Raw genomic sequence first — 26,652 nt, forward strand, 5'->3', positions numbered from 1 at the left:
GCTCTAGGAACGTAACCCCCATGAATTTTGGGGGTGTACTGTATAGCATAATTCAGTGCAGAATATGTATTGCCGTTTTCTTCACATACATGTTTAAAAATATTAGATTGGCTTAAATGTTCATTCTAAATTGGTTTAGAACAAACATGCATAGTACATTTTAAAAAACGTAATCACTTTTATTATTAACGTTTTACTACACTCTAACGTGGTGTAAACATTATAATTATATTGTATACTTCGTTTCATGAATGTAAACAAAAAACTGTTTTCAATTAACACATCTTGATGATTTTAATTTTGTCGACATGTTAAATGGTTCCCATAGACCCGAACACAACGTAAATGTTAATAGTGTATTTCACAGAAACGATCCGTATTGTTTAGTTTGATGTATGACGTGATGGCAGAAACCCTATGAACTTCACAATGATGCGTATTGTTTGGTTTGATGTACTGTTTTTCCTTCTCATTTTTATCTCTTAATTTCTGAACGGGTCCTTGAAGCAATTTACACATTCGTTTTTAATGTTGTTTTCTGAAGGGAAATAGGCTGGATTTAGTACGGTTTGTTTTTATAACTGCTGTCTTTATAAGGTGCACTGAGGTGACCAATTGGTAGTAAAGCATTTTAATCAGAAACAGTAGGCTTTAAAATAAGATGGCATGTTTTTTACATCATACCTCATGTTTTTCATGTTTTCCTGTGTAAACATGACTAAATAAAGAAACCTAACCTAACCTAACCTCTCGACTAGACAAGCTGTAGATTCTCTCCACTGAACTCTGTAAGGGAATGTTTGTTAGAAACAACCAGTTAGAGATGGGCATTTATCTAAGATATACACGTTAAAACTATGAATGCTCGCTGACATTTAAATTAATGATCTGGTACTAGATGAAGCACACACTTTACACAAATACGTAAGTCATCAAATATATGGCTGAATGTGAAAGAAGATCCAAAGTCCAATATACAGTTCAAACTTGAATATAAAAAATATTGTTACAAATCAACTTTTCTTCCATGTACTGCTCTCAGATATAATATGAACTGTGGCCAGTTCTGGACATTTCCAAAGCAAGTAGCTTCCACTACTGAACTCCATGAGCTACCCCATGCTGAGTGTCAACACAAGAAACTGCAGTGAAATTATTGAAAATTACATCTTTGTCCTGATCCAACATTTTTTAGTCAGTCATTGATGACAACAAGAAATAGTCAACATGCAAATTTTTAATATAATTGAGTTTAAAGTGTTGGTTAAAAGGAGCAGGTGAATGTGCTGTCAGGTTTACATAAAAACAATAAAGCACTGGCAAGACAGGTAAGAAGGCAAAATAAAAATAATAATAATAATAACACAAAAACATGTAAGGCAAAATAACACAATTCAACCATAAGGTATGAATCAGTGTGAAAACACATACAGTATAGTGGCAATTACACCTATCAAGTAAGATTAGCTTTAAGGGCAAACTGGATTAGAAAGAATAAAACTGGCTGTTGATATTACCACTTAAAATCGGATTATTAAAAAAACACTTACTTTTGCACTGTGTTAATCCTTTTGGCACTATTATTTCATACTATGATGTATATCCTGATTTCAATGGCAGCCACAAGATATATTTTAAAAATAACTACTATAAACCTTTGAGCAAGTCTTGGGGGTAACAGGAATCATTACAATATAAAAATAAAATAAAAAAAAAAAACTATATGACAAGAAAAAATACACAGAATAAAAATAGTTTGATCTTACACTTTATATTTAGTTTCAATTATTCAACAAGTAGCACTGAGGATTTTTAATAAAAAATGAAAACATTTTACAAAATAATGTAGCTGTGTCTAATTAGATTGCTAAACAGGCATGCAAATTAAATAGAGCTAATTAATAATTATGGATTTCCTTTTTAAACAAGCACAGAAAAGGTTGAGAGGCTGAGTAATAAGAGGTTGTTTAGCATGTGGGCTGGAGCCTATCTGGCAGCATGGAATGTAAGGCAGAAATTGACATAAAATTACTCAAGGATGTGCAAATGTAATAAAATGTCTAAGTCTTTAGTGCCAATATAAAGGCAAATAAAACAAGGAGCATTTTAAATGGATCTCCTTCATTGTGATTGGTCTTTGAGTTATCGTCTGAGGCCTCTTAAACTAAGATCAAAGTCCTACAACTGCTTGAACTGGCTCATACGACTTCAAGGAGCAAACCGGCCACACCATCCAAACTCCTCCCCAGAGGCTTCACAAAGCAGAAAACTTTGGAGCAATCCATGAATTTTGGGGGCCAAAGGGCTGTCTGTTGTTGAAGTATAAATATTTGCTAGTTACACAGGAAAACCCTATACATTTTGTGCTAAAGATAAAATATTAAAATGTATAGTTTACTGTTTAAAGCAAGAAATAACAAGCATTAGCAAAACCAAGCCATAGCAAATCAACATTTCTGATGATAGATTAAACAAGATCAAGCATCTAAAAAGGAATCAAGTCATTTCAGTTGTGGAACAATTAGCCACATCTAAAATCAGATCATATTTGAACAGACTTACCAGTCCAGATACCAGCAAGTGAAGGCAAACTACAACTGCAATCATCCACCATTTCCTCTTCTCACACCCGTCAAAGAACAGAACTCCCCAAAATGTGTGTAGCAGGGTAATAGCCATCGTCATAAAAGCTGTGGAAGGGGAAAACAGACACTGAGATGAGATATACCAAGCAGCAAATGACAATGTCAAAAGACATATTTCAAAATAAAACACTGTGGCCAGTGAGAACAAAAATTCTAAAATTCAACAGTTGACTTTCAGTAAATACACAAAAATGAAGGACTATAACATCCAGTCACTTTGGTGATCTAATCAGATCTAAATAAAGAAAAAAGTGGTATTTCAATAACCATGTGCTTATCTCTGCTGGTAAACGCTGTTATTAGTCACTGAACCCTTTTTCTATCCAACCATGAAGCACACTGTTAATCCTACACCATCCTTCAAATTTGTAACGTCGTTGTATTAACTGTGGACAAAGCGACCAAATAATCTGTCAATCTATTTCTTGTCTGAATCTTCCTCTCCAGAACAGTCAATTTGAAAATTCAAAAGCAGAAATGTATTTCCAACTTACTTTTTTTTTTGTTGAAACTGGAGACACACATGCTAATGCAGCCCTATATTAACATTTTTAAATATATGAAATATTTTTTATCAGCTTTTATTCTCAAAGGGAAGCACAAATGAAATGATCTTCAAGCTACAAATACAAACAACTGCATAAAGACAGAAAAAAAACTTTATTTTTCTTGCCTAAAGCATATTAATGACATTTGAGAACTATATATGTTTTAAAGATAGATCAAACATCAATTATTACTCCGAGATAATCTACTAAATTATACAGTATTTATATGTATCACTAACATATAAAAGTTGAAATTTCAAAGAAAGGGGGAGACACTTGGATGCAAATGCCCTGTAATTGTGAATAATGACATAAAATGTATTTTCATTACTCTTTCAGCCTACAAATTGGGAGGACAAACAACTCATAGTGAAGTTACCATATTTAACCTTACCATGAACACTCAACTGTGTCTTAAAACCCTTGTCAAGGGCTACAGAATGTGGGAAGGCACTGCAAGGGTTTTCTTCCATCCAGGAGTTGGGGTAGACCACTTCAGGATGGCAGGCCACAGAGCTGCCTGGGAGTTGGATGGACCACTGTCTCATCCATAAGTCAAGGAGCCACCCAGGGAGATGAGACAGACCACTGTCACAGATGGTAGGTCAAGGTGGCTTAAGGAATGTAAGATGTCCTCCTAGACCTTGAATATAGCAGAAAGATTCTGCTATGCTAAGGCCACAAGTAATGGAATTTGACGATTTAAGAAAACAGCTGCATGCCCCCAGAGAATTCAAGGAAGGCTTGGAAACGCTTGGAGGATAACTGGACATGACCCTGGATGAGATATTGAGGTCTCCTTTATAAAAGATCCATTTGCAGTTGCACAGTCAGGAGAGCTTTGGAATTGGCTGTGAAGAATAGGTTAGTGCTCATCTGGCCAGGGTTTGAGTGGAGGATGAGGAGATTAAGAACAAAGACAAAGGTACAGTTAATGGTCACGACACGATCTGAGGCTAGATTGTAAGCTTTCTTTTATGTTTACCCTTTATTTGTGCAACCTGATCTGACCCAAATAAAATCCCTTTTTTGTTTAAGCTTTACTTGATGTTTAGGCTTTTTATTGATTTGGCCTACTCAAAGCACCCCCTTCAGTCTACACCCTCTGATTATATATGGGATCAGTTTGACCCGTTTCAACGATTGTCATATATAAAAATAAAAATTAAAAAATTTTTTTTTAAAGTGATCCAGGATGACTTTTCCTTTTTTGTTAGATAAAATAAGAAAGCATAATAATATTTTTTCAAAGCCCTCATATACAGACCTAAATACACATCTTGATCCCAGAGCTATGAAGGTGTTTAGAACTGAGATAATGTAAAATATTTACAAAGACTTTTAATCTCTCTTTTGAGGGGCTCTAATGTCAATTCCTTGTGCATTTAACAATTTCTAAAACCATCCCCTTGAACCTAAGAATAAAAACATTCTTGTAACTCGTCTCGAAGCCGGCCCTGGCAAATCCTTATTTTCTTTCCATGAGAACTGTGATGATTCTCACAAATTAAATTATATTTAAACAGCAATTTTTTTGTAGACATTCAAAATGACCACTAGACATACTGTCTCTAAGGCGCCATCACTGCTCTTTCATTGTGAAAGTGACATAGAGAAGGATTTGTCAGAAACTAAATACAATATCCAGTTGGATTTTGATTGTATGACAATAAGCCTCTTAAAAATAAAACTCCAGTTACATCTCAGCCATTAAGAGATGAAGCTTTAATGTCCAAAAAAAGGGGAACTACTTTGGTCCATTACTCCTCATGCATATCAAGGTAGGCTCACTGCTGTAAATGTAATCAAAATGGTCCAAAGCCTAACCATGTTCAACACATCAAATTTCATTTCAATTGTTCATACCAGCATCAATAGAGAAGATTATCCTTGAGATGACCAATCTTGATCAGACTCACTTCCAAGCTGACATATGGCTGCTGATTTTGGCCAGGGAGTATAACTTAAATGGTGAAGGAGCAACAAGCCTATGGAATGCTGTCACTGCTTGGTCCATATTTCCAGCTTCAATATCATTGGAAACATTTTACATTTCTTTTCCAGAATCATACACTTTAAGGACAGACAAACAAGATTCGGTTGGCATAAACATGAGAAAACTTGCAACAGTAAGCAATGTTTGAAACAAATGGGGTTGACCAGTTGCTGTCTTCTATATAACCCTGGATCCCATGTCATTGTGGTTCAGTTCTGTGGCTGGTGTCCTTTCAGGCAGGACATGACATACAACCTAGAAAAAGAATGGCATAAAAATTTGGACAGCATTTGTTAATCAGCCCAGGAAGCAAAGAATACGCAAGTTTACACTGAGAAAACTGCTTGGCGCTAAAGTGATTGATATGTGATTGCGTTCAATTTAACATTGGGATTAAGTCGAGTCAAGTTGGGGAGCATGCACTGGTACAGTGTGTTGCCGCACCCACTACACAACGAAACAACTCGGGATCCTGGTTTGCAACCCCCCAGGCAGACACGCGGTCCAGTCCCACCCTCTGGAAATGACCCTCTATTTGCCACAGCCAGGTGTCATGTGGGCGTCTCCTTGATCTGGTCCAGCCACTCGGGTCCCCAACACTGAGGATCATACGAGCCGGATAACCCTCTGGGAAACGCGCCACACAGCCGTAGTGCCGTAACTGATGCTCCCTCACAGTGCAGGTAATGTGCCTCATTCGGGACTCCATGAGCAACCACTCATTCTACAATGGTTCAACAATGGTTCTACAATTCAAACCAATGGTACCCAAGGATTTTCCGGAGAGACACAGTACCAAAGGAGTCCAGTCTTTGTCACAGGTCACTGGATAGCGTCCATGTCTCGCAACCATATAGCAAGACAGGAAGCACCAGGACTCTAAAGACTTGGACCTTCGTCCTTTTGCATAGATAGATATCGGGAGCACCACACACCACTTTCCAGCGACCTCATGACCCCCCATGCTCTCCCAATCCGTCTACTGACTTCATAGGAAGAGTCACCAGAGACATGAATGTCACTGCCAAGGTAAGTAAACCTCTCGATGAGGTCAACAAATTAAAGGGTCACAAAATCACACCTGACAGTTTTTTCAACTCATACTGTATATACTGGGTGAGGTATTGCTGAGAAGGAAGCTGACAACAGATGGAATCTAAGACAGAGCTCCTTATAGCCGTAGTGAAAATAAAGGACAGGAGTGTAACCTCTTCTGCATTCCTCTTCCCTGAAGGACTGTCCTTTTCTGTAACATTATTTATACAGGTATTAGTGTCTTTATTATATGAAATGAAAAGAGCAAGGACTGTAGCAGTGCAAAACTGAATCAAAAGACAATCTTTCAGGAGTAGCTTTGTTAAACCCTAGTGATGCGATAGATAGACAGACAGACAGACAGACAGACAGACAGACACTTTATTAATCCCAAGGGGAAATTCACATACTCCAGCAGCAGCATACTGATACAAAAAACAATATTAAATTAAAGATTGATAACAATGCAGGTATACAGACAGACAATAACTTTGTATAATGTTAATGTTTAACCCAAAAGGGGTGGAATTGAAGAGTCGCATAGTTTGGGGGAGGAACGATCTCCTCAGTCTGTCAGTGGAGCAGGACATTGAGAGCAGTCTGTCGCTGAAGCTGCTCTTTTGTCTGGAGATGACACTGTTTAGTGGATGCAGTGGATTCTCCATAATTGATAGGAGCCTTTTGAGCGCCCGTTGCTCTGTCACGAATGTCAAACTGTCCAGCTCCGTGCCTACAATAGAGCCTGCCTTCCTCACCAGTTTGTCCAGGTATGAGGCGTCCTTCTTCTTAATGCTGCCTTCCCAGCACACCACGGCGTAGAAGAGGGTGCTCGCCACAACCGTCTGATAGAACATCTGCAGCATCTTATTGCAGATGTTGAAGGATACCAGTCTTCTAAGGAAGTATAGCATTGTGAAAAGATGACAGCTTTCTGAATATCAGCAGCTATGCCTTGTTTTGGGAAACATCCAAATGGTGACTCTCAAACACACTCCTTGGTTCCATTATCAGGCAGAAAACATGCAAGGTGCCAGATCTGTCCCTAACAAAATGACAATTAGACCCGCACCAAATGTGTGAAATGTAAGCAGTACATCTGCAAAAAGCATACACATACTTTCTCTGTACTGCATTATGCACATGATCAGTTCAGATGATCTGTTGTTCCCAACTGCATTATTCTTGGTAATGTATTACTAGTTTACTGTTATCTGCAATTTGTTAATACAATTAGTGTCATTATGAACAATGCTCCAAATCCTTTCTCTGTCACACTAACACTGAGTACTTTCAGCCAACAAATTATTCAGCAGAAGTGTGTCAAGGAACGCGTCTGGGGCTCATTTATACTGTAGCCCTGCTGAATTTCAGTGTACCTTTAGTTTATCTTAGTTTACAAAAATTGCATCACTGTTTGAGAAGTGCCTGGTTAACATGCTGAGCACAACATATCTTAATGGTATCTCTGTTGTGACTGGCTCAGTGATAGCCTGTATTCTTTACCTGCCAGGTGATTAGCTGGAGAGCAAGGAAAGGCGGAAGACTTGAAAAGAACAGAAGGCTAACATGAAGGAAAAGAAAAAAAAATAACTGTGAAGTGAAGACAAGGACTGAGAGAGAAGCGACCACAGAGTTGCAGCTCTTTGTGTTTTGGAAACCTAATGTTACCTTTGGTCATATCACCCAGAACACATTTAAAACATTTAAAGCATGCTTAAGGGGATAAATATTATTTTTTCAAACCAGAAATGCACCTGCTGCTATCTCTGTGCTAAACATCACACTACTGTGCTTTCTAAAAAAAGATCACAATTGCAAACAGAGTTCAGTTTATTGACCACAAGAGAGACTACTGTAAGCCATTAAAACCAATAAAAGTCACAACACTTAGAAACCACAGAGAAAAGGCAAATAATACTTTGGCCTAGGACCTGTACAGGAAATAATTCTGAAATACAGTTACAGAAATTAATAATAAAGTTGAATTTGTCACTAAACATAAAGAAATTAGAAATTAAATAATAATTTAAAGAAATAATACATGCATACTGCATGCATACGTTCTCCCTCAATTAGTTTTTTTTTCCTTGGAATTCCAGTTTCTTCCCACTTCCCAAAAATATAACTATTGGGAACTTTAATCTGATTCATTATTAGAGAATGTGTGTTGATACACAGAAAGGTTATTTGTTCTATGAGGAAATTTAGCTTGTACAAAAGCTCAAGAAACATAAAAATAAAACAAACAACAACTCACTCACACACACACACACACACACACGTCAGTTGTTGATGACTGAAAAGGAGAAATCCTGAATTGTCTAATGAGAGCAGTTATACAGAGCAGTATTATAATGGCCCAGGTATTATTTATACTGCTGAGTAATTTGTTGGCTAGTAGTATTCAATGATAATGTGTCTTAGAAAGGATGAGCTGCGTAATTCATAATGGACAGCAATTCTGTCTTAATTCTTTCTTTCCACAGCTACCACATCCAGCAGGTTGACCATTCATCCCATAACTGAGTCTGCCTTCTTAGTTATGTGAACTATCATGAACAACAGATGGCGCTGTTTACAAACTAAAGAATGCACAAGTAGCCTACTGTTTTTTTTTTCTGGTTCGGAAAACTAAATCAGAACTCGATATATGGAATTGTTTAATCACAAAGCAAAAAAAAAAAATTAGCCAGATCTCAGTGACTAACTTTTTCAGTACTCCCTTCATTTTCTCTCATGGCAGCATTTTCACACCTATTCTCTCATGTTTTCTCCTTTCATCTGACATGGCTTTGTTCCCGTATTCTCTTTCCTATATATGGTACCTCCATGTTCCTTTTCAGTTGCACAATTGATGAAGGCTATATAGCAAAAACATTGTCTTTAACCTTCTTTCCTTTTCAGCATGTTAATAAACTTTAACACATTTTTCCTTTTGCAGATGCACGCTGATGTAGCCCTAAACAACTCCAATACTGGAGCACCACAAGGAACAGTTCTGTCTCATTTTCTCTTTGTTCTGTACACCTCAGACTATAAATATGACACCACATCATGTCACTTGTAGAAATCCTCAGATGATTTTGCACTTATGGAGTTTATCAATAAGGGAGGTGAGACAGACTGCACAAGTCAGGTGAATAATAATAATAATAATAATAATTCATTACTTTTATATAGCGCTTTTCTCAGTACTCAAAGCGCTATCCACACAGGGAGGAACCGGGAAGCGAACCCACAATCTTCCACAGTCTCCTTACTGCAAAGCAGCAGCACTACCACTGCGCCACCTGTGAACTTTGTTTCTTGGTGCAGAAAGAATCGTTTGTAACTTAACATCAGCTAAACCTGGAATTGGTTATTGACTTCCGCCACACCAAACAGCCTCTATGTCTCATCACTATTCAGAAAGTGGATGTAGAGTTGGTGCACTCCTACAGGTAGTTGGGAGTCCACATGAATAACAGATTGGTAGAACGCATTGTAACACAAAGGAGCTATATAAGAAAGGGCAGATTAGGTTCCTTTTTTAGGATAATGTGTTACTTTAATGTGGGTAGTACCATCCTTCACATCTTCTACAATTCTGTGTGATTTACTAGGCTGTTGTGTGGTAGGCCGGTAACATCACTTCAAGAGAGGCCTACAAAATTAACAAACAAATTAAACAGGCAGGCTTAGTTATTGGACACATGCTGGACCTGCTGGAGGTAGTAGCGAAGGAGAGAATAAAACAAAACTGAGTGGCATTATGAACAATGCTGCACATCCTCTCTCTGACTGAGGATTTTCAGCCAACACATTATTCAGCAGAATTGTGTCAAGAAATGCTAAAGGGACTCCTTTATACCAACAGCAATATGTCTGCATAATCCCTCACTGTGACTGTGCTTGCTAATTCAGAATTTTCCTTCCAATTTTCTTCCTTTTCAGTAATTCTAATGTGTGTTTAGACCATAATGTGTGTGTATATATTTATTTTTCTATCTACTTATTTAATGAACTTCTGTAAAAAAGTCAAATTTCCTGTGTGTATATATTTATTTTTCAATCTGTTTACTTATTTAATGAACTTCTGTAAAAACGTCAAATTTCCCATGGGGCAAATAAAATTCTATCTATCTAGAAAATAAGTCAATAACTGCTTTTTTGACACACCATTGGCAGAAATTAGTCAGAAGTGCTTCAGGCTAATTCTGTACCAGCTTTGTCAATCCTGGTCCTTTCTTCTTTGCAATTTTCAGTGACAGACTGTTATCCATATTACTAAACGAGACTGGTAAACCGGATATGGACGCAGGGACCTGCCCGTGGACGCAAAAGACATAGTGCGCAAGTGCCACACAAAGCCCCCCCCCCCCCCCCCGAGTGAAACGGGAGAGACTACACACGTGCGCAGGTGCCACACAAAGCCCCCCCCACAAAAGAGCAAAACGGGAGAGACTACGAACCGTCAGAGTAGGAAACAAAGTGAAACGTCATAAAGAGGTTAAAGAACAGGGACAAACACATAGAGAGCAGATTACAGAACAAAGCCCTCCTCCCCAGAGTAAAACGAGAAAGACTACGAACCGTCTGACATGCCGCAAGTAGGATAAAGTGAGGTCAGAAATAAAACACAGAGTAGGAAATAAAGTAAGACTTTATAAAGGGATTAAAGAATGGGGACGAACACATGGAGAGCGGGTTACAGATGATGAAAACTGGAATGCAATAGCTTCAAAAAAACCTAGGCACGAAACACATGCACACCGAGATACAGAATATAAAGGCAGAAACAACGACAGTTAAACGTCCACACCACACAGCGGAGGCGGACCCGGAAGGTGCAGGCGTCTACATTGTGCGTCGGAAGGTGTGGTAAAGTACAAAAGGCAAAGGCGCCTACACAGCATGGTAAAAACCGACATAATACGGAAGGCGCAGGCGTCGCCGCCATATTGTGAGTGGCAGTACTGCGTGGTGAAGGCGCAGGAGGAGACATAGTAAAACAAGAGGAGTCAACGCCCCCGCCCCAGAGTCAAACGGGACACACTACGGAGTCCACAAACGTTCATACATCAAACCCGAGATGGTTCAGACACGCGTCTGAAACCGTGGAATCAAAACTGTCTCGGCTCCAAAATCCAAACAGCTCAACAACTAACACAGCTTCGACACCGAGCCCGCGTGAACAGATCTAATGAACGTGGACGCCTACAACGCGCGTCTCAAACTGCGTAGGCAAAGCAGGCACGGATTCAACACGACACAGCTCGAGTGACCGAGATACAAACACGCGCCTGCCTGGATAAAATTAATGAACGCAGGTGCCTACAACGTGCGTCTGAAATGCCGCAGACCAGGCAGGCACTGCTCCAAAAAGAAAGAGCTCGACTAAACGAGATACGAAGTGAAACGGGAAACACTACAGAGTCCACAGTGCTCCACAATGCACCGCATAATAGTTAGGAAAGAGCTTCGTAGTAACAGTGGGGAGACCCAGAGTGACACGGGCAAATGCTCCGTATTAAACATACGTCATCCTCACAGCATAGGTGAATCATATTACAATGATGCATTATTAACAGTACGATAAACATCACAGTATCGCAAACAAATGACAATTATTACTCGAAAAAGGGAAAATATATTCACCACGGACCAGGTGTCATTGAAATAAAAGCAGAATAAAGCGAGATCAGAAATGAAAGACAGAGTGGAAAGCAAAGTAAAACGTCATAAACAGGCTAAACGAGGTGGTCAAACACATGGACAGCAGGTTACAGATAATGAAGACCGGAATTCAAAAGCTTCAAAAACAAAAGCTCGACTGACCGAGATACAAACTGAAACGGGAAACACTACGGGGTCCGCAATAGTCCACAATGCACCGCATAATAGTACGGACGGAGCTCCGTATTAACAGTGGGGTGCCCCAGAGTGACACGGGCGAACGCTCCGTATTAAACGTGCGTCATCCTCACACGTGGCTGCCCAGCGGGCACGGGTTCAAAACGCCGGGGGTAGGCGAGCGAAGCGAGCAGGGGGCGGAGCCCCCTTGTACATCTATATTCTTCTAAAACTACACAAACTGCTTTCATATGAAATATACTTTTCTACTATACTGGATTAAACTTTGAGACAAAGTTTCAGTACATTTGTTTGAAAAAATCATGAGTGCCTAGTTTTATGTTTGAGTAAAATGAGTAATTTTACCAGGAACACAAGGCTTCTAACAAAAAAGCACTAAAGTTAACTGAGAGAAGCACATTCTTTTTCATACTACTGATGAAACAAAAACTTTGGAGAAATATGAACATCCAATCAATCAGACACCGCAGAGTTTGGCTCCACAATACTGTGATGTAATCATGCTGTGATGTGGGGGATGTTCAATACATTGTCCTTCCTATAACCTTTTTAGAGATCTTCACAGATATTCTACTACTTTGACAATCCTTACACAAGACCAACTAGCACTGTGCAAATCATAGTAGATTGACTGGAACTCATCTTTTAGGTACATGTATATGAACAAGAAACCAAGTAAGTGGAGTAATGAGAGATCCTTGGTGGAGATTTATATCTAAAACCCAAATTATTTTTACAATAAAATTTCTAGATCGGACAACCATCCCCTGACTTAGACATTAATTGGACAGCACTCTGATGATTGCTAAGCTGCAGCAGGTTCTGTGTCTAACGGTTGCAGTCTTTAACTGAAAGGAAATACCTCATTGCACAGATGTGGACTCCACCCAGATTACTGTGACTATGATACTTAAAAGTGTTGTTTTTTTAATTTAAGAACAAATGTTCTTCTCACATTGAAATAATGTTGTTTTTATTTTGATTAATGTGCAGAAAAAGAATAATGTAACCACTACCAGAAGACAAGCCGTGGTCATTAATAAAAAACTGCTTCAAAGCTGGCACTTATTTCTTATATGAATAGTTCATCTGTTTGTAAGACTTAGATTGACAAGTAGTGTTCTATTAACCAGATTATACAGGTCTTTGCTTTTTGCTGTCTACAAAGAACTAGTAAGTAAAATTTATTTTATTTAAAATACTATGTGTACAGTATATGAAAGTAATTATGTGTCAACAAAAAAAATAATTTTTAACACTTTTTCCAAAGTTGTTCTTTTCGGATTGATTAACCTTATTTTGCTACATTAATTAACTCATCAAACTAGATTTCCTTGGCCCGAATATTAGTGTTGTTAAAATTGAAACAAGAAGGTAAAATAAAAATAAATTAGAAAAAAATAATTATTTTAACAAGGAGGCTGATTAATTTGTGAACCTGGAAAAGATCAAAATACTGTCCAGATATACTATGCTGTCTCAGTGAAGTATTTTATTTAAATAAAGAAATTCAAAAATAAAAACACACAAATATAGAATAGAATGAGAAGATAATTACCTGAAGTAAGGAAGTAATACTGGGACTCGCCATGAATTCCTACAGTTCCCGGGCCAAGACTGTCGGCAAGAATGTTTATCATAGAGAATGCACCACTCATAATTCCATAACCAAGTCCTGCAACTAGAACAAAAAAAAAAAAACAGAATAATATGTTGGTGTACTGTATTTTTTACATAAAATTTAAAGGAGGAAGAGGAATTTCCAAAACAGTAAATGTACTTAATAAAAGTAACATGATATGTTGCCAAAAATGTAATATTTGGACATCACATTCTTCAGGACTAACTTCAATGAGCCAAATTAATTAATGAATCGAACAAATATATTGACCTGTTAAGCTGAATCTGTTGCTTCTTAAAAAGGCACACATCCTTTTGAAAACTATAAGCGTAATAAACAGAAAAATCAAGTGCAGGAAAGTTCAGTTCTTTTAATCTTATCAGTAAAAATGTATAGCAATTATTAAAAAATAACACACAGGAAATACAGGGTAACAGACCTAGCAAAAAATAAGTGTATAAAGCACAGATGTGTTTTAAAAGAATTAATTGAGTAATCAAATCTAATTACTTTAGAAAGGACTTTGCAAATTCTAATGAAAATGAAGGCACTTGCATATGAAAAAAAGAAAAATTATTTTAAGAAAATAATCGTTCCATAATCTTGAGATACACATATTTCAAAACTTATACATACTGTATATACAGATTTCACAAAGGCTCTTTTGTTATGAAGCGAATGATCTTTTATTTTATAATCAAAAATGTACTAACTCAATCAAAATAAATGAAATAATCAACAAAGGCAAAATGTTCAGCCAACAGGGAACAGAGATTCGGCCTGGAATCAGTAAGATTCATGATTTCAGAGACGGTATCTCTCCCTCACACAGTGCTAATCTCTTCTGAAAAGTGTGCTGTGAAGCAAATCCTTTAGTAACAGTAATAGGTGAATATGGACTTAGGGATTATTTTTTGGTATTAGTATAAAAGGTATGCCTGAAGACTATACAGCTGAAATGTTGTATCTCTTACTTTCTTTTGTTTTTAGCACTGAAATAGCCTTTACTTTCTTTATCCTTTACAGATACATGCAGAGTCAGGCCTTCACTAACTTCAATGAAAATATATGCACTTATCATAGTAACATGTATAAAACAAAAATAAGCCAATGAAATCAATATTTAAAATAAACGTAATTTGAGATGCTTCTCTAAAGACCTGGGGCCTCATGTATAACGCCTTGTGTACAATTCACACTAAAACATGGCGTATGGACAAAACTATAAATATGCATACGCACAAATTCAGATACATAAAACTGTGCGTAAGCATAATTCTATGCACATTCCCTTTACAAATCCCAATCAACAAGAATTTTAACACACATGCACAAGCCTTCAGCCTCACCCCAACTCCTCTAAGAATTTTGCCTTTTTAATATGCAGATCAATATAAATAGCTCCATCCAATCAGTGTTTTGCTAAAAGACAACGGCAAAAGTACATGTAAAAAAGAACAATTTCAGCGAATGAGCAATGGAGTGAAGTGGAGGCAAGGAAAAACGTACTATTTGGTGGCTTATGCAGTGATTGGCATAAGAAACAAAAGGAAATTGATGTAGTGGCACAGCACGGCAAGAGGCTCTCAAAAATTAAAGTTCAGAAAGTCGCACAGTGGCCAAAATAAAAATAAGAAGTGGTCAGAAAAAAGTCAATGCGAAAAGTCGAGTCACAGCCCACCGTCTGAGATTCAACACTGCTGGAGGAGGTAGCGGAATTTAGGGGTTCACACCGTTTGATCTACGAGCTGGTGCAGTTATTGCAAGACACATATCTCACCACAACATTAATGAGATGCATTTTCACATCACAGATGATTTTCACATTAACAGAGTGGAAATGCTTTCTATTTAACAAAGCAAATTTATTCTCTGAAGGTGCATTTATAGCAATGTGCGGGCAGTCGATCACCCCGATTACATCTGGAAAACTAGACATTGCTGCAAATTGTGCATTGATGTTTTCTTGTTCAACCACAGTTGTAACAAAGTCTTATATATCTGGATAACAAGAGGATAATACCATCCCATACAGCTGGCCTGGTGTGACTCTGTGATGAGTGCGATGTCAGGTCCACTCCTAGTTAGGCAACAGGCATGAGTGGAACAGACCTGGACATGCTAAAAATGCAGCATATACAAATTTGTTAATTTTGTTTGTTTGTTTGTTTTACAGGTAATGCAGATTTGAGGCAGCTTCATTCTTCTACGTACCATTGAAGTGGGTAGGGAAATGTATGAGAAAAGTGAATGAAGTGTAAGTGCACCTTACATATTTATACTATACTATAACAACTTAAAAAGTTCAAATTTACAGATGTAAATAATCTTTTCAAGGAAGAAACAACACTAAAAAATTATTTCAGGAAACATTTGGCATGTTTATGTGCTCTCAATAAATTAAAAGCTACAAAGTAAGGAGTATAAGTTTCATAAAACTGGAAAAGAACTTGAAATACTGTATAGAAAGTTATGGAGTCTACAAACATTTGTTGGTGAAGAAAGATTCACTGACCTTGACTATGCCTACGATGTTGTGATCTTCATGGAGACAATGGACACTCTGATCAGGGATCGAGAGATTGAGTGAGGAGTCTGAGTGTCGGGGCTTGAGAATTCTCTGGATAAAAACCAAGATCCAGGCCTTTAATGACCTCTTGGGCACAGCTATCAACAGTGTGTCCGTCTGCAGAGAGAATGTCGACCTTGTCGAGAGGTTTACTTACCTTGGTAGTGATAATGTTACGACATTCATGTCTCTGGTGACTCTTCCTATGAAGTCCGTAGACAGAGTGGGACAGCATGGGGGGTCATGAGGTCACTGGAAAGGGGCATCTGGTGCTCCCAATATCTTTGCATAAGGACAATGGTCCAAGTCTTTAGAGTCCTAGTGCTGCCTGTTTTCCTATATGGTTGGGAGTACTGTGCCTCTTCGGAGAATCCTTGGGTAGCACTTGGTTTGACTTTGTGTCGAATGAGCAGTTGCTCACAGAGTCTGGAATGAGACACATTGCCTGCATTTTGAAGGAGCATGAGTTACGGAACTACGGCCATGTGGCATGATTCCGCAGGGGTGATCCAGCTCACAGGATCCTCAATGTTGAGGACCTGAGCAGCCAAGGGGATGCCCACATAACACCTGGCTGCAGCAGGTAGAGGGTCATTTCCGGGAATTGGGTCTGGACCATGTGTCTGCCTGGGGGGTTGCCAACCAGGATCCTGAGTTGTTTTGTCATGTAATGGATGCAGCAACACTGTACCAATGCATGCTCCCCTACCTGACCTGAAAATAATAATGTACAGCACAGCCATTTATGTAATAAAGTGCTGCAGATTCTCTAACCATTAACTTTTCCTCTCTTCTTACTTTATTGTACACTAATTATGGCTCACTAAGATACTCCATATAACATTTTACATCGATATCAACTATAGCATGATGGATGACTCATTAGAAATGAATGATCCCTGCCCTACCCTTCATCAGGATGTAGCCTGCATGCTGTTTAAACAATGCTTGTCAAGGCTTGTTTTTATATTTGAATTGTAAAAAATATGATTTAAACGTAGAACAAAAAAAAAATTAAAATATGAACCACAGGAGGGTGAATGTGAACTAATTTTTCACTAGTTTTCAGCTACACAATTGGTATATAGCAGGGGCCTCCAACACGTCACTCGCAAGTTACCGGTAGCTCGCAACCCCTTTCCAAGTAGCTCGCCAAAGAGTTAATGAATCCTACATAAATTTGAAAACTTGATTAGTCAAATTAGGGGTGGGCAATCTTTCCAAAAAATCATATCATGATCCACAATCTGAATTGCGATCTATCTTTTCAATGTGGCATACACTTAGAATATCTGGACTCAGACTCATCAAGACGTAAGTAACACTTTATTTTAAATATCAAACAAAGTTGAATTCAATTGTTCTCTTGTTCGCTAGCTAAGCAGAGTTAAGGTACATGCCCCGAAGCTGGCGAGTGAGTGAGGAAAGCCCACAGCCCCCAGGCTGCTGCGTGTTTCTCGGATTCAAAATAAATAAATCGGTACCGTAAGTGAACTATAATACATAGCGAAATGAGAGAAGTCGCAAAATCAACCAGAATGTTCAAGCAAATTATAGAAAAAAACCGATCTAAATCCAATAAATAGTTCTCTTGTTTCAAGCGCACAGACATACAGACAGACAGACAGACATACATTTGATTTTATATATTACTAGTCATTTAGCCCGTTACAATAACGGGCGCTAGAACAGTAGTGCATAAACATTAGTAGGAACAGTCTATATTAAATGGCAAGGGACTTTGACCTCATTCTTTTTGTTGGTCGTATTTTTCTTTCTTTCAGCCTTTCTTTTGTTGATGTTTACTTGCTGAGCTGACCGTTCTTCGTGGGCTGCCGCCGTGTATTGTGTGTCTTTAATTTTCTGTGACAGTAATACTGTCTTGTACGGCTCTATTCAATAAGGGCACGTAGATAATTTAGTTCAAATGGCTCTGGAATATGTGAAGAGCAACAGGTGCAGATCTTTATTTACGTGCGCCTTTATTCGCTGCGCCCAATTGAGGTCGTCCTTTTGAGGCTCGCCTTTTTGTGCGCGCCCTTATTGAAGGATACCGTCTTGTACGTCCGCTGGCTTGTACGTCCGTAATATACGTCCGTAATATACCTTTAATTTTCTTTGGCGGTAATACAGGCGTGTGCGTCGGTAATATGCCTTTAATCTCCTCTGACAGTAATACTGGCTTGTATGTGGCTGTAATATGAGTCACTGTATTGTGTACCTTTAATTTCCTCTCGCAGTAATACTGGTTTGTATTTCCGTAAAACGCCTTTAACTTTCTCTGACAGTAATATCGCGCATAGCACCGTGCCCCGCGCATGCGCACTTCACCAGAAGACACACACACGAACCCCTGGACGCACATAGGGATTTTATATATATAGATATATTAGTAAACCTTCAAAATAATGTGCAGTTAAAGTCTCAAAAGCATTCTCAGCATTTCTGGAGCTTAGTAGAGCCAGATAACTATAATAATCTTCACCAAGCAGCTCTGAAAATGTCTGCTTTGTTTGGGTCTCCATACCTCTGTGAGTCTAGACATGAATGTCATGAAATTAAAGTTCAGAACAAGACTGACAGACGAACATTTAAATGAGTCCATAAGAGAGAACCTAAGGGGCTCCACTCCACCAAACACCTCTCTTGTTGACTCCATGCAGTGCCAGTCATCTGACTAACTGAAAAACACATCACACATGCAACTGGACATGTGAATAAAGTGACACAGTGACATGGAACAAAATGACAAATGAATAAGTCATATCTGTGTATTTGTAACTGCATTGCTTTGTTTTGACAGCATTCATGTTTTAAGTCAACAGTGTGAGATGCACTAGAAAATGCATACAGACATACAAAATGCATTTGCAGGTGAACTAAATATTTTTTTATGATGTTTTAATGCAAAATGTGAGTTGTGGATACCAACATTTTGTAAATGCTCAGGCAAAACAAGCTTATTTAGTTTGTTTGGGTTGAAATAAGCTATGACAATAAATGTTAGAATACATGAGTAGCTCTCGGCCATTTTCATTTTGTAAAAGTAGCTCTCAGGGGAAAAAAGGTTGGAGACCCCTGGTATATAGTAATGATGTATACAGTACTATGAATTATGTCATCCGACAATCTATTCTTCCATCAGAAATTAACAGTTAATATTTTCACTTTCCCCGTGACCCTGTGTTCGGATTCAGCGGGTTGGAAAATGGATGGATGGATGGATTTTCACTTTGTTTCTAATATTTTAACCCAAAAATGTAAAGTATTTCACTTCACAACCAGACTCATTAATTCTATGTTTTATAAGCAGTACAGTGATGCAGCACACAGACTTGCTATGTCCCACTACATGGTACTCAGTTCAATCCTAGCTTATGTGCCTTTTGTGTGGTGTTTTATGTTCTCTCTCTCTGTGTTCACATGGATTTCCTTATAAAACGTTGGTTTCCACAATAAATCAAAAGCAAGCTCTCAGTTTGGCTACAAGATCTGAATTAGTTTTAAACTGCATGCTATGCATGAGAGTGGGGTCAACTGTCAATTCACACAGACTTGCTCTTGGCATAGCTTCAGGGCAGACATTATTCAGTGTGAGTTAGAAACCAATTATGGATGGGATGCCAATCCTTTACAAAGAACACTTGTGCCAATACTGCCACAGACATGCAAGTAAGAATTTAACTGCACCCTGTACCTGTGCCAGTAGTACTACTACTACTACTACTACTGCTGTCGTTTCTAGAATCTCTGCGAACAAAGAGAAAACCAATGGGAAGAATATAAAAGCTTAGACGGTCCACAGGCACTGTAGGGAGGGAAATCAGTACCAAGGTAGGTACATTTTGAAGATATTTTATATAGAGCCCTTAACTTCAACCAGAGCAAAAATTATATAAATAATCAAATCTAAAAAGGCTGGGTTTCTCTTTTATCCCTGTTGTTCTGTCTACTGACTGCTGTGCACCCTCTAGTAGTCACTGCATTCACACTCGCCAACACAGAGCCAATTTAGAGTTATTCCATCATCTTTATGCTCTAAAATAAAATAATGTAAAATATTTTAAAGAATGAGACTAGACACATTATAAAAAATGTAGGATCATGACCATTTCTGTGGCAACAGTATGTCTAATAGAGGTTGATTAATTTTGTTTTTATGCAAATGTTAAGGGACCTCACGGAACACTTATCACTATATCTGTCTGCTGTAGGTATTGCTGAGATACATACTATTTGCTGGCAAAACTTATGAGGGAACAATTGCTGATGAACTAACATCATGACAAAGTTCTTAAAGATTAAGCTTACTGTTTTAGAAACAATAGCCTGTGTCAACAACACAAACTCCATTTTATCTGTTGCTTAGATGTTTAATAATGTGTATTTCTCCCCCAAACCCCTTGATAAGATAAGTAAGTACAGTTTGAGGATAACACAGATAACATATGAGAGTTAACTTCCAACAAAATTTTCTGTTCATTTAGTAAAACATTTATTTCTTAACTAGCGTTAGGTGTTTCTTGTTTTTCTGTCTCTAAGCCAAATGAAATACTTTTCTTTCTGAGTAATGCCATGCACTTCTTGATTACGGAACTTACCTACATTCACAATAAAAATAACCTTTGTTCTTCTGTTGGCCTAAAACTCCAACAGCAAGTGTACTCTGAGTAAACAGTAATAAAATATTTATGTTGTAAATGAGGCTAATAAAAACTACAGTCATACTGCTATCCATGGCTACTGATCCCATACCAACAGCACTGGGTGTAAGATAAGAACCAACCTGGAAAAGAGTGTCAGGGTACTTAGAGGGCATTAACTGGCACAATCTTATACTGTATTTTCAATTAAGCTAACATGAACAGCTTTAGGATGTAGTAGGAAAGTTGAAATACCTACAGGAAAACTCATGGTCAGATATGGAGGATGTGCAAACTCCATCTTAACTTAGCAGCCTTATAAAAATAAATTCAAATCAAAAGATAATGCCTTTTTCATAAACACTACATTAGAAAATTATTCCACCTGCAGTACAATATGTTCTCAAATTAAGTGCAATTATCTGAACCACACAAACTAGAAAACTACCAACTGAAAGTTTCAGTACAACATTTAGCTTCTTTAAAAATGTTTCATTTGGTTATTTTTGTGTGTTTCTGGAAATCCCCAGTTTCAGTTAATAATTTCCTAGGAAAACAAAAACTTTACAGTATATAAAAAGAGGAAGTTCTTCAATTTGATTGTAAGATATTTGAAGTCTCATATTAATTTTACAAAATCTAAATGCCCGTCATTTATTAAATTTTACTGCATAACTCAATTAAAAGTAAAATAACATATGGATATCAAATTCACTAAAGAATTTGTTTAAGATTTATTTAAATATTCTTGATTTATTTACACCTCTAGTGTACAGTGCTTTCACTTCATGTTTCTGGCATAATAATTTATTATTTTAATGTTTAAATTCTTTTTTTTTTCTTCTTATAAGTGCAAATAGTACTAAGGTGTTTTACCATATTAGCCATTATGGATGTAATGAGAAGTTGAGCAAAATGACACCTTTTATTGGCTAACTAAACAGATTACAAGGCAAGCTTGCATATCGTACTCTTTTTAGTTAGCCAGTTAAAGGTGTCATTTTGCGTGACTTCTCATTATTTATATGTGCAAGCAACAGAATTGTAGGATCATGGAAAAATATAAAAATAACTTAACAGATGGTTTCTGAAAAGGTAAAGGTGACCAATCTTTCGAATATTTTATTTAAATAACGCCTGCCAATGTAATAAATTAGTTTCTTGGTGTGCATGTTGTCTAATTGAAGTCTACATGGTCTTCCCAATCTTATTCCAAATCTTAAAGATAAGTAGGTTAAGATTAAACAGGTTTTATAAATTGTTATAAATAATTCTAAAGCTATTAACCTTTTAATGGATAAAAATGGTTTAGATATTTTTTAAAAACAGTAAATGTATCTCTGATCATTAATGACAGTATTTCAAAAGTCAGTTAGTGGACTTGAGATGCAAGGAAAAAGGATGTGATGAGATGAAAAAACATCAGGCCACATCAATTGTTTGTATAGTTAAAAATGTTTGGGATAAAAGTGTTTCATTTCCCTGTAAAATATGAATAATAACAAATGCTTCAATTGTACTAAAAATATTTACATGATGAGTAACATGGTGGTGCAATAGTTAGCACAACTGTATTACAGTTGTAGAGTTTAAGTGATATCTTAAAAGTGTCAAGCAACCATCCAAAAGTCACAATGTACACTATTAGTGGAAACAGGAAGATGCACAAACATACTAAAATCTTTAATTATTTATCAGGAGATCGTAGATAAACCATAGTCTTAATCCTCCAAAATCTAGGTCTATGGTAACAGATAATGAAACAATACATCTTAATGAGCAATTGATTGCAAGAATTTACATTATTACACTGTGGGCATGCTGACTTATCTTGTTTTAGTTGGAAGTACCCTAATCCATGCACTATTACGCATTGGGAAAGGGTGTCTTATTTTATTTAATATCAGAAAAGAATTCACTTTACAAGGGACAATTCCAAGGTTCTTTCAAATCTAGCAGGAGTGACTGAACATGATGAATAACTGCTAACCTTTGGATCTTTCAGCATTTTGGAGTCATTTTTTTATATTAAATCTTTCTTTGTCTGCTCTATAGATTGGTAGGCAAGGGACGATACGGAAATAAAATGTAGTAATAGTGAGAGACTAGTATTATCTCTTTCTTTTGGTGTTCAGAAAATATAAGTGAAAAATATTTTGTAAATTTTTTGAGACAGATAACACAAGCCTCCTATAGTTGATTGAGAAGATATTCAGACCCCTTCACTTTCTGCACACTTTATTGTGTTGCTGATTTGCCCATCAATCTACATTACATTCTACAAAATTTAATGACAAAGTGAAAACACATGTTTTCAGAAAGGTTTGCAAATTTATTAAAAATCAAAAGCACGCTAAATGCACTTCAGCAGGCTGTGGTCCTGCTCTGTGAGTTTGCATGGTCTACTGCTCAATGGCTGAGCTAAAGATTGCATGGCTGTATGCTTGGTTGTATGTACCTGTTAACAATGGGTGCAGCTGAAGGAGGGGTGTCCACATGCTTTTGGCTATATAGTGTATATTAAGTACTTTGGAGTGTTAGTACAGCAGAATGTTCGTTAAGATTCAGTAAATATTCTGGGAGTTTAAATGAAGTATATTGCTCATGAAGACCCTCAAGAGGTAGATGTGGGACTTTTGGGTAAGTTTCATGTGAGCAATTTTTTGTTTGCATTTGAATGTGTATAGTCCATAAGCCGACCACTACTAAACACCACGTTTCAGATATTCTTAGGGATGCTATGCTGCAATAGAAAAAAGTGTTTTGTTTAGTTGGCTGTGACATCTCATTTGTTAGAAAACAGATTTCCTTCTACCATGCTCTATTAGAACAGGGTTTTATTTCACTGTTAGAAAGTTTGGTGAAAGCACAATTTGGCAGATGTGAAATGTACAGCAACATTGTTATGCTTCTCAACTATTTGTATCACACAATGTTAATACCACCATAATGATTATTCATTTTTTACATTGCAAAAGTATAACTTCAAGTATGTTATCATAGACGTCATACGAAGCCTACACCTACGAGATCAGAAGCAGACAGCACAGATATAGGGGGACTTGTGGAGCGATTTGCAGCAAACTGCTGATTATTTTGTGTTTTTCTATTTGTTTTAGCTACCATTCAGTCTCATAGCAGCTTACAAAAAAAGACATAAAGCAAAGTTAGAATAATAGTTTGAGACAAGCTAAAATCACTCACTGGCATAGTGTAGCGTATGCTGCTTCTCAGAACAGATGCATGTGTGTTCATTGTCCATTACAACCTAACGCTAGGAGGGTGCATGATCTGTGTAAGTGAGGACTACACATGAATGAACAAGAAATGTTTGCTTTGTAAAAAGCAACACACCATTGTGAAAGCAAAAAATTAAAGCTCCAAACCTCAAATTAAGTTGGATACAAATCAACATAAGTAAAAGCAAAAGCCCATAATATGCTGAGCAAGGAGGTCTGTTTGCTGCCCCTTCGCCTTTCCATTTGAATATGAAAAAAGAAATTTCCAAAAAGGGCCGAAGGCAAAATCAGCAAAGTGAACAGCTCCTCCTTGGATCACACACAACAGGTTAAAATAATGAATGATGCAATGTATGTCATAAAGCAAACCATTAAATAAACAATGGATGTGTTCCCAACACATATTATTGAGAGATTTTTATCTTGTATATGGACTCTAAGATCTTGCTATCAGAGTCTTGTATAAACAGTGATATTTTCATCCATTAACTGTATAGGAACTTAATGAATTCAGCAGGGGTTGTGTGTCTGACACAGCCCTAATTATAATTCTGTCCCCAAATGCACATGCATTTACAAATAACCCTTGTCTTGTGCCAAGGCTGCCAGTTTTGGCTCTGGCACTCCTCGGTCATGAAATGGACTATGCAGGCAAGAAGAATCTACTGTTTGTTATTTTACGACTATATAAAGTTTTCAGTGTTTTAATTATTGTTTTAAAATGCTACGTTAAAGCTACTTTATTGTTTTATATCACCCATATGACATCTGCAGAACATACAGTGCCTTGAAATGAGAAAGCACACTCAGAACTGACAGATTTTCAGTCAAAGAAATCAGTAATCAAAATCATGCATAAGAATCAAGATCAGTGCATCTACCTTACTACCTCTACTCCATTGTACTACTCGGTTGTTTGTTGCTTATGAATGCTTTAAACTACAATTTTAACATATTACTGAGGGATCATGTATTTACTGTTTATTTTAAAATGCATCTTTTACCTACATAAAGCACCTTGTGTATTCAATGCACTATAAAAAATAAAAATTGATTGATTGAAGCCCCTATTCTGGTAAGGGAATAAAAAAAAAATCAAAAGAATACTCCCAAAAAACAATATTTTTTAAGTTATTTGCCCCAGATAGTTTGTAGTGGTAGCTGATAAATATTTTTAAAGGGGTAAGTAACATATAAAAAAACATAATATATGGGTGGAAAATTCCTTTAATGGATTAATGAATATAGGCATACAATACAGAAGTATCTGCTGTTGGCAAGGTGTCAAAATTGAATTAGTCTATTATAACAGAAATCAGTATGGTTTGTATCTGAAAGAGGAAAATATTGGCAAGAGGTCTCTTCAAAATATAAGTATTGTATCTTAGGTGACTCATTGTTATGTGTCCCCAAAAGACCCTTCTTATCTTACTAAAGACTTCAGTAAACTGTATTCTAAAGTACAGCATCTAAAATCAAACCACTAGCAGCTTAAAGCAAACTTCCTACCATAGGCCATTTGCTGGACTGAAATAGGAGAGCTGTCATCTTCACTCAGTGCAACAAGGCCTTCCATGGCTTTCCTGTTAGGAGAACAAAAAAGAAACAGATCAAGCAATCTGTAGAACATCTTTAAATCAGAATCAATAGGTTTTACAAGTAATCTAATTCATATCACTATCAATAATGGTAATAGTACACTGAACCTTTCCAGAATTTGGTGATGTTAAAAGTGGTGTCTCCGCGAGCAGAGCTGGAACTAGCTGGTCTTTCTAGAATATTTAAATATTCTTAATAAAAATATAAATAATAAACTGGTTTAAGTTTACAGATGACACTAAAATAGTGAAATGGCTAACAGCTTAGTATCAAACCATTATTACATAGGGACCTAGACAGAATTTAGACTTGGATAGACATGTGGCAGATGAAATATAATGTAAAGTAGAAATGTTCCATTTAAATACTCAATGTGTGAGGATGTGGGGAGCGTCTGAAATTAGAAAATATATCTTACAAGTAGGACTTGTGCAATGATGTCACCCTAATGTCCACTAGTATAAACTGCAACTGGATGGTATTCATCCTGTGATTCATGGATATCCCTATACTGTGCAGCCTTCATTGTTATAAATGTTTCTCTATAGTAACTGTCTATTTACATTTTAGTCCAAATTGCTTATTAAAATTGTAATATGTTTTAGAAACATTTCTGATGAGTGTAGTTGAATAGAAACTGATAAATTAAATTAAGACAAAACTAAACTGCAGTAGAAATGCTGTCACCTTTGTTAGCCACATAATGTTTGTTGTGTTCTACATACACTGTCTGTCTGCCTTGGAGAAGCTGCTTTTAATCTCATTGTACATGTGTATAGTGACAATAAAGGCATTCTATTCTATTATAATCAAATGTTGATTATACAATCAAAAGTGTGAAGCCAAATGTTTCCAGGGCAGGATCCAACCTGCGAACGCTGCAACCAAGCTCCTGCCTCACTGG

General features: G+C 37.1%; 1 protein-coding gene across 1 annotated transcript in view; it reads right to left on the reverse strand.

The window, feature by feature from the left end:
* The window catches only part of zgc:114200 (Gamma-secretase subunit Aph-1b-like), a 56,650-nt gene that overhangs the window by 7,556 nt on the left and 22,442 nt on the right, over positions 1 to 26,652 (reverse strand). Inside the window, exons 3-5 of the mRNA XM_028804973.2 lie at positions 25,659 to 25,732; positions 13,636 to 13,758; positions 2,563 to 2,690 (exon numbers count right to left, since the gene is read on the reverse strand). Coding sequence (XP_028660806.1) covers positions 2,563 to 2,690; positions 13,636 to 13,758; positions 25,659 to 25,732 — 325 coding nt within the window. The remainder of the gene's footprint in view (positions 1 to 2,562; positions 2,691 to 13,635; positions 13,759 to 25,658; positions 25,733 to 26,652) is intronic.

Source organism: Erpetoichthys calabaricus, chromosome 7 (genome assembly GCF_900747795.2).
Source record: "Erpetoichthys calabaricus chromosome 7, fErpCal1.3, whole genome shotgun sequence".
Taxonomy (NCBI): domain Eukaryota; kingdom Metazoa; phylum Chordata; class Cladistia; order Polypteriformes; family Polypteridae; genus Erpetoichthys; species Erpetoichthys calabaricus.